The sequence below is a fragment of the Labrus bergylta genome, chromosome 19, assembly GCF_963930695.1.
Source record: "Labrus bergylta chromosome 19, fLabBer1.1, whole genome shotgun sequence".
Lineage (NCBI taxonomy): Eukaryota > Metazoa > Chordata > Actinopteri > Labriformes > Labridae > Labrus > Labrus bergylta.
Window position 1 is genome coordinate 19,196,697 of NC_089213.1, and position 9,275 is coordinate 19,205,971.

Here is a 9,275-nt window from a genome sequence, read left to right on the forward strand (position 1 = left end):
GACGGAGATTATGTGAGTGTCTGAGGGAAGAAACGTGATTGTTTTATCTTCCTGTCATGTGTGCACTTCTTGTTTCACAAATATCTTCCTGCTTGTTCGACAGAGGGAGTTTCCAGTACCGGAGCAGTTCAAGACAGTTTGGGACGGCTCCAAACTGGTGACAGAACCGACAGAGATAGCAGGCTGATTGATTCATCACCATCATCATCGCTGTTTAATAATCAATCTGACCTCCAGATTGAATTGGGTTTCTGAGGTATGATAGGGATCCTGCAACAGATGAACTTCTGGTCAGCTTCTAGTTGTCTCTCTAGCACTTCCAAACATTTGATTCAATTTCATCCAACCTGTCTGTGTACTATTTTCTTTTATAACTGTGCCATGACAATAAAGGGATCTATGTAAGAATATGTAAGGGTAAAATAATAAGCAATGGTATAAATGGTTATTCTAATCCTCAAAATACATCTTCATTCTTTTCTGGACTACTGTAAACATGATTTACATTCTCTCTACAGTGTTTGTGGTGTTTTATGGCATGAGAACACATTTACACAACCGCAGTCTCACTTTCAGCAAAGGTTTACGGTCAGGCAGCTTCACTTGCACATGTGACATTCAGAGACCGAGCAGACGAGGGAGTTAAAAGTGGAGCTATTTGGTATACTTTCTATCTGGTGAAGTTTATATTAGTTACATATTTACATGTTTAACACGATATGCATGTAGTACTGTTGAACTTAGTGACTGAAGGTTATTCAGCACTGTTTACTATGGTTTATGGAGCCTCAATCAGCACAAATGGATGTTTAAATGTAAAAGAATTCATACTTGGCTACTAATTTCTCCTTTATATTTAGATATCAACAAATGCACAGTAAAGAACTGGCAGTTCTTATAGCACCTTGAGCACTTCCTGTTGCCTTTATATTCATATGTAGACCACTCTATATTTTGTATTAAGATGTAGCACACTGTACCAGCATAAGAGAGAAGATACTGTACACCACTGATGCTTTTCAAGACTTTTAATTTGCATAAAACATATTTGATGTTACTGTGTATCATTTTCAAATAAAATCAAAATCCTCAGGTTTTGTTTGCTGGTGTGATTGCAACAGACAACTCTCAGAATCACAGACCAAAAACAGACAAGAATATGAATTAAATCCAGGAAAGTAAAATGATCTACAGAAGAGAAGAGGTAAGAAGAAAATTTGCATAATTTCTGTTTTAAAGTTGGTTAATGGAGTCAGTATGAAAACAAAAGATTTTAGATCAATCTTTTATGAAGCTCTTGCAGATTGGGAAAGAAAACCACTTTAAAGACCATTGAAAAAGAACAGATTATTCACATCCAGACTACACATCACATTAGCCTCCTGTTAATGTGTTTAAAAGGCTCCTTTCAGTGTTTGATCACCATATTTCCCTGAGAGTCTTGAGTGAAGAGCATTTCATCTTCCTCATCCTCCTCAACAGATTTGAAAGCACTGCTACTCACAACCCGAGAGCTTCTGTTACTCTGGTCTGTGAGTGGACTCCTGGCTTTCAGACCTCTGTGTGCAATCACCCTTAAACCTTCAGAGTCCTGGGTGAACAACATGGCCAGACTGTCCTCATCAACAGCCCTGCAAGACTGCAGCCGTGATCGTTTTTTACAAGGCGAAACACTTTGTTTCCTCCGTTTAAACTGAGAGTCAGAGATCTCTTCTCTTTCCGGCTGTATCCACATGTGCGATGGAGAGTTGTTTGGAGGTGATGCAGTTTTTGTTTTTTTCGGTGTGTGACTTGAATGTGATCCATTATAAGAGAAGGTTGAGTGTTTACTTGAGGATTTGGTTGACAAAAACCTGCTGTTTTCTTTCTCATCATCCATCTGAGAAGAATTAAAGGCTTTTTGAGTAGCGGTTCTGCTTCCCATCAGAGCCCCAAAGACCTCCTCACTTTGTAGACTTCTGAGGAAACTTGGCTCAGAGTCACAGAGGTTCTCTTCTGCTTTGCGTTTATGGTAAGTTAAGCCTGAATCATCTTCAGTGTACTGGCTACATGTGAGCAAAGGGTCTTGACTCCACGCCTGTGGAAGAGCTTGACTATCTTCTGGAAATGAGGTAGTTGCAATGAGCCTCTTCTTACCCAATGTTGGATTTATCTCCTCAAACTGCTGTTCAAATTCACAACACACGTTTTGGGAAGTCGTACAGCTTTCTGACTGTTCCCAACACACTGCTGTTTCACATTTGTCACGGTCCAGACCAGCCTCAGAGTAATGATCTAGTTCACGTCTTCGTTTTGTTCCTGATGTTCCAGGTGTGGGTGCAGTTAAGGTGCATGTGGTTGTGTTAGATGCAGAATCCAGAAACACTGGATCCATGTTTGGCACTTCAGAAGTGGACATCTTATTAAGAACTGTTGGCAGAATGTACAAAAAGAAAAGACAGTTAACAAAAGAAGAAATTGATAATGTCCATGAAAACGTTCAAGCAAGTTGTGTCGTCCAGTCTTATCCAGCAGCTTTACCTGCTTCGGGTTATTTCAACTCAAAATGAATCAGTTTGAAAGTAATGACTTGACAACCTGACAGCGGGTGGGATTTTTTAAACAGATATAAAGTACACATTACAAATCTGTATTCCAGAATTGTTTCCCTTATTTTTAAGTGTGCTTACACTGAGATGAAAAAGAGACAAACAACAAAAGTCAATTAAAACAACCACAACTCAAATAAAATAAAATAGGACAGAGGGAGAAGAAGAATGAGAAAAAGAATACTCAAGGCGCTTGCTTCAAATGCATTGAAAGTGTCAGTACGGGTCTAGAAAAGTAACACATTTGTTACATGTCTTATAATAAACTGCCTACAAATTGGCAGCTAAACCTCTTCAGAAGTATTTTAACTTTTCTGATGACAGAAAATAAAATAAGTCAGTCAGCCAGGGTGTGGTTGGTGGTGGCTGATTCGGCTTTCCCACTATATCCAGATATGTCTTTGAGCAACAAGTGAGACAAAGACAATGACATCAGAGTCTTTAGGCAGGAAGGTGCAGGAGGGACACAGTTTGACTTTGACTAATTTATTGAGAGAGAAAAAGATGAAGCAGTGGAGATCTTTAAATTACCTCTGTGTTGAGGTGTGAAGAAGGTTGATATAGAGGTCTGTTTGGTCTTTGGCATATCCAGTTTGGTCTGAGTGAAGTTGAGTGCCACAGCCACATTGTATCCTCCACCTCCAGTAAAAGGATTCAGCAGTTTAGAAATGGGACGGGCGAGTCCTTTCTGAAATAATGATGTGCAGAATAAAACATGATCAGGGCGATTAGTAAGACGCTTCTGAAAAGACCATTTAGTCTGAATTTAAAGATAATTTCAATAATCACCTGTTTAGCTTTTCCTTTCAGCTGTACAGTGTCCAGCCAAACGCCACATTCCTCTTGAACAGGGGTCTTCCGTGCTGCCTTGAAGGTCTTCATAATGCAGACAGAAGAAATTATCTGCAAAACATTAAAGAAAGATATCAAAACAAAAATGTCTTGTTCAGAAATGCGCTCTCGTTTCTGTTTGTTTGAGTCTGGCGCCTCAACGCTTGGCTGCCACCGACGATTGACTGCGTAAAAATCTGTGTTAAAATATAAATTAAATAATTTACGGAAACAGCTAGTTTAAGATTTAAGACACACTCGTACCAGATTAATTACTCATTTAAAAACAACAACAACAACAATAACAACAAGGAAACATTTTATATATTTTCGATGAGGCACAAGGGATACCTAATATGTGACGTCACCTGGTCCTCGCATGAGGGTGTGTTTACATTGACGTCACAGCTGTTTCCTGAAAGGGTGAGTGAAGTGTCTTTTAATTTCGTCGTTAAAACTCTTTAAATTGAATACTTTAGACAATTCGCACACATTCATTTTTGAGCGCAGTAATGATAAATGATCCAAGGTCGAATATTGACAAACAACCAGCTGTAATATTTAATAAAGGAAATGCTTACGAGCTAGCTTCGGCGGCTAACTTCGGGCCAGCTAGTTCGACAAAACAAGGATCTTGAGGTCTTTAGGGCGACTGTCTTCAGCAGAAGTATTGTCCTGCTTTTCGCAATGAATCTTCTATGTCTTTATTTGATGTTAATGTTAAGTGAAGCAACATCTTGAGAAGAATATCCTCTAAATACTTGTTTATAAAACTAATGTACGAGCCAATCATGGAGTCTACTTCACAAGGTAAACAGCGAACAAGTCGGATTCTTGATTTAAATCTAGAAGTCTTGTAGAGTTCAGTCTTATTTAAAAACAACGAGCAGCAGTCTGGCGTCCCTAAAGCTGAAAAACAATGCGCAAACTTATCTTTAAAACATTCTTGTTAAATAAATGAAACTTGATTTAAGGGAAAGGTTTTTAACTAACGAAACTCATTTAGTTTCATATTGATCATAGCTCTGAGCTGAGTTTCCATCTGAATATTGTTCAAGCAAGGTGAAAAAAACAAGTGAATCCTGATGCATCTCAATTCAAAATAAAAAAGGATAAACATTTGTTACACATTTGACATTTTCAGTGAAAAGTAACCGCAAATTTCCTGATGGATGATGTTTAAGTGTGTAAAGGCGTTTTTGTTTTTTGTTCCTTTTATTATTAGATTAGGATTGGCATCGCACTTGATAAACCAGAGTCTGGTAAAGAACACAAAAAAGAAGAGGGACTTAATCTGGTAGCCATGAGTTGTGAAATAAATGATAGTGTTCAGAAAGATAAGGTACATTCTGCTCCTGTTATTTCCATTTCCATCTATATTAAAAAGGAAATAATCTTCAGCAAAGGTAAAGTGGTAATAATGGATTTGAAGTGTCTAAAAATGTAAATTCTGGTTGGCGTTTTTTGTTTTGGATTTTGAAAATTTCAAAAAAAATTAGAGGATCGATCTGTTGTATCTTTCATCACACTGATTTATTTTTTGGGGACGTTATTAGTTGCCTGAAAAGCTGTGATGTTCATTTGTTTCAGATCAAGCTCTGATTTATCAACACAATGTTTCACGGGATACCAGTCACAGGAGGTGGGGGAGGAGGTATGACATTCAAATAATTACAAAGTCTATTGGTAATCCCAAAGTTTTCAGTCAACATTATTTTCACACGTGTGGATAATATCACTCAAAGTTTTTTTTTGTTTTTGTTTTTTTTAATGCAGCTCCAGTGAATAAACCTGAGTTATATGAGGTAAATGTAACTTTTTCATGGCTTTTGGAAATATGACCTTTTCACTTAAAGTATCTCGGAAAACACTTAAACTGTCCATTTTTATTGCTGCTATACCTGAAATGTATTCTTAAAGAACTGTACTAATACCAAAGATGAAACCCGAAATGCTCTGAAAAATAATTTTGTTCTTCCAGGAAGTGAAATTATACAAAAATGCAAGAGAAAGAGAGAAGTAAGTGAGATATATAATGTCATTAACAAACCAATATACACATGCAGTACCCTTGGATTCATTATGTTGCCCAAGTTCAAATACCTTATTTTTAACCCCTTTTCTGAAGGTATGACAACATGGCCGAGTTATTTGCTGTGGTGAAGACCCTTCAGGCTCTTGAGAAGGCTTACATCAAAGACTGTGTCACACCTAATGAGTGAGTCATGCTTTGTATTTTGTTTTTAGAAGACTCTCAAAGTCTCACATGTGACTTGAATTAATCTGCAGGTTTGATCTGTTTCAGATACACTGCTTCCTGTTCCCGACTGTTGGTGCAGTATAAGGCTGCTTTTAAACAAGTGCAGGGCTCTGATGTTGGCTCCATCGATGATTTCTGTAGGAAGTACAGAGTGAGTTCTTGTTTTCATCAGATTGTATTACTGGATTGATGATTAGAGCTCAAATCTGCTGAGCAAACCACAAGGCAGAGATCATTAACACATCTCGTAGAGGTGTGGTGCTCTCACCGGTTTAAATGTCTAGTATACTGTATTAATAACTGTTGAGCTGTTTCAACTCATGGAGCCATCACACATCCCACATGGTGCTTATTGCATGCTGAAGACAGAATTTAATTGTGAGGCCTTTAACCTAAACCTGCTGCTGTCCACTGTATCTGCCTGTATGGCCTACAGTGTCATGAGAAGAAGCTCTGGGATGCGTTGGGATGTTGAGCAGGATGCTTTTTCTTTCAGTGCATCCAACAGTATCTTTTAAATCACAATGTTAGAATGGTAAAGGGATCTGCGTTAACGACTGTCATGGAGAATGGATTTGAAGGGTGTTTCATCCCAGTGAACCTGTTACTCTTGTTGTTTTATTCTAGCTCGACTGCCCGCTAGCCATGGAAAGGATTAAGGAGGACCGGCCAATCACCATCAAGGATGACAAGGGAAACCTGAATCGCTGCATTGCAGATATAGTTTCTGTACGTTCTACATCCCCTCCATCATATTAAACTGTTTGCCAGAATGAAAGTAAAAGTTGCTCTTTTTGATTTAGTGAGATCAGTTCAGGCATAGGTAGCGGAAGTGGTTTCACTTAATTTGGCTCATCCTCTGTTCTGTCATTGAGGAGAGTGAATTGCTGTTGCCAGCTCTATCCACTGCCAACATATATCTCATCTCTTAATATCAGACAAAGTAAATGTGGACAGAGGCAAAGACTGTGTTTCCTTTGCTGCACTCTACTGCACTGTATTGTACAGTACTGGTGGTGTAAAACAATCACATTTGTTTGTATTGAATGTGGAACTTGGGAAACTCTTTCTCATTTTCTTTACCTTCTCTAACTTTCAGCTTTTCATCACTGTGATGGACAAGCTGAGATTGGAGATCAGGGCCATGGATGAGGTAAATAAAAAGGGTTTGAAAACATAGATACATAACACAGTTAGAATCATTTCTTAACAGATTCTTTTGTTGGTTCAGATTCAGCCAGACCTGAGGGAACTGATGGAAACTATGAACAGAATGAGCAACATGCCTCCAGATTCTGAGGCTAAGGACAAAGTCAGCCTCTGGTAAGTGACACTTTGCCACCCTGTGCTTATGTTTAACAGCTCGAACCAGATTAGTGGAGGATGTGTAATACTGCTGTAGTCACAGGGATACACATAAATTATTGGACCAGAATGATCCAATAATAAGCTGGTTTAAACTATTGATCTGTACATATCAGTAGTTTAAGTGAAATCTTACATGGGACTTCTTTCTTATTTTTAGATTTAATTAATTTGGCAAGGGATTTTTTATTTAAATATTCTGTGAAGGGAAATTGAGAGGTAATTCTTCCGGATTTCTGCTCTTGCAAGTGTGTCATGTGACTACTTCTTGTTCATGTAAAAGCCTCCTTGCAGGTTGAACAGATATAATTAAAAAATATATATTATGACTATAAATATGACTGACACATTTGTTCAGAACTAAGTGGATTCACACAGAATATTGTGATATTGCCTTGTCAGAATAAATTAAGATATATGTCTACATTCATTGTTTCTCAGCACCTATGTGAAGTATTGTGGTCAAACCAAAAATCACGTGTGTCCTCCCTCTTACATTATTTGTTCATATCAATCCAACATACTGTTAAAACTAACAACATGATTATAATGATGTAACATGTTGCACCATTGCATTACTCTTAGTCATAGGCCCCACAAGAACAGTTTTGATTATCCACATTGCTTTCTATATATAATTATTAAAAATCAAAACGTGTAACTTGACACCCCCTTCACTGCCTACATAAGTGAAACTCTTCTTCGATTTAATTTTTTACTCTGATTCTCAGTCTTGTTTAACTTATACCAGTCATTACAGTTTGGTTAAATCTATCATCTACCTTGCTCTTTCTTGTTTCTTGTCAGGTTGACGACTCTCAGCAGCATGTCGGCCTCAGACGAGTTGGATGATAATCAGGTGCGCCAAATGCTGTTTGACCTGGAGTCGGCCTACAACGCCTTCAACCGCTTCCTGCACTCCTCCTAAAGCATCGATCCATCAGCGATACTTTTTGTCTGAAATTGTGACTCTAATATCTCTTAAGTTAAAAAAAAAAAAAAAAAACACTCTTTTTTTTCCTCATGGTTTTCTGAGAAAGTTCTCTGCCTCATATCTTCCCTTTCAGAGTTCCTCTGTTCTGTATTAATGTACTACTCAAACGTCCCCTCCTTCTATTAATCTACTGTGTTTGGTACATCATGCTCCCTTCAGCTCCCGTCAGTGCTGTGAGATTCTCCATTAGCCCCTTTTCTAGCCAAACCTGTGGGATCAATCCAGTAATATTGGCTGTTTATTCTGCTCTTGAAAAAACTGTTTACTTCTAACTTTGTACTGTAATATCAACAAAAAGGTCTAATTTTATACTTCAGTTTTGCAGAGCACCAAAAGAGAAGCATCGTACATTTACATTGGGCAAAGTCTGAACAGCCAAAGCCTTTGTATTGTTGAAAAATTGAATATGTATATTTTTCTTTTAGGTACCCATATTCAATCCACAACTTGCTACATGAAATCAGTTTAGCAGTTTTTGCTCTACACACCATGTTTTTTCCGATCAGTTAAGTTAGTGTACAATAGTTTTTCTTAATAGAGAAAAATAATCTAGGTTGTTGGATAATGGGGAAAAAGCAGCTAAAAATTTGTTTTAATTTAAAGTTGATTAGACTGCACTCTAAATGAGCTATTACACATTTGGAGGAAGGAGTTATTTATGTAAATCTTCTCTACTGTTTCTGTTAACTTGTAAAATCCATATTTCCTTTATAGGTGAGCGTTTGGCCACTTTAAGTGGGCAGAAGCGAGGTGGACACACCCCAACATATTTTTGCTTACTAAATATGTTTTCAACCCTCAAACAACATTAGGGAGAACATATTTATTAAAGTTTATCATTGTATATAATAGTTTTGATTTTTAAATAATGGCATGTAACAACTTTTAGAATTAAAGATGAAAAACTACCTCCAAATTATTTGTCTTTTTTTTTGATTACATTTTCTTAAACTGTTTAGCTTCTGACATTTGATGTTTGTGAAAAATGGAGCAAGTGAAAAATAGTTAGACGTGTACATTTTAAAGGGATACTTGACCATCATTTTACTTATTGAGCTGCATTTTGTATGAATGTGTGTCATTATTATTATTTTTTTTTCATGGTTTAAAAATGACTGATGAATTGTGTGCTTGTAATAGCAACTGCCAAGCGAACCATGTCCAGATTAACCTGGTTTGATTTTTATTTGGGATATCTGAAACTATAATGATAACCATTTCAGTTGAGATGACTTGT

At 37.3% G+C, this 9,275-nt stretch overlaps 3 protein-coding genes across 4 annotated transcripts in view; 2 read left to right on the top strand and 1 right to left on the bottom strand.

The window, feature by feature from the left end:
• The window catches only part of cap2 (cyclase associated actin cytoskeleton regulatory protein 2), an 18,444-nt gene extending 17,352 nt beyond the window's left edge, over positions 1 to 1,092 (top strand). Inside the window, exons 12-13 of the mRNA XM_020631602.3 lie at positions 1 to 12; positions 104 to 1,092. The exon at positions 1 to 12 is cut by the window's left edge and continues 132 nt beyond it. Of these exons, the coding sequence (XP_020487258.1) occupies positions 1 to 12; positions 104 to 187 (96 nt within the window). The 3' untranslated portion in view covers positions 188 to 1,092. The remainder of the gene's footprint in view (positions 13 to 103) is intronic.
• LOC109982415 (aurora kinase A- and ninein-interacting protein) lies at positions 1,014 to 3,584 on the bottom strand. The gene is made up of 3 exons (XM_020631604.3): positions 3,378 to 3,584; positions 3,120 to 3,276; positions 1,014 to 2,409 (listed from the first exon to the last, which is right to left on the bottom strand). The coding sequence occupies exons 1-3, from the start codon at positions 3,468 to 3,470 to the stop codon at positions 1,409 to 1,411; spliced, it is 1,251 nt and encodes a 416-aa protein (XP_020487260.2). The 5' UTR covers positions 3,471 to 3,584; the 3' UTR covers positions 1,014 to 1,408.
• A 200-nt stretch (positions 3,585 to 3,784) lies between these two features.
• On the top strand, positions 3,785 to 8,946 carry vps28 (VPS28 subunit of ESCRT-I). Of its 2 annotated transcripts, none has more exons than XM_020631606.3 (10): positions 3,785 to 3,842; positions 5,010 to 5,073; positions 5,196 to 5,224; positions 5,401 to 5,438; positions 5,548 to 5,637; positions 5,725 to 5,830; positions 6,307 to 6,408; positions 6,779 to 6,832; positions 6,911 to 7,002; positions 7,852 to 8,946. In XM_020631606.3, exons 2-10 carry the CDS (start codon positions 5,034 to 5,036, stop codon positions 7,970 to 7,972), a joined length of 672 nt encoding a protein of 223 aa, XP_020487262.1. In that variant the 5' UTR covers positions 3,785 to 3,842; positions 5,010 to 5,033; the 3' UTR covers positions 7,973 to 8,946. The 2 variants fall into 2 exon arrangements, with proteins under 2 accessions (XP_020487262.1, XP_020487261.1); XM_020631605.3 differs by lacking the exon at positions 3,785 to 3,842 and adding an exon at positions 4,647 to 4,761.
• The last annotated feature ends 329 nt before the right edge of the window (positions 8,947 to 9,275 follow it).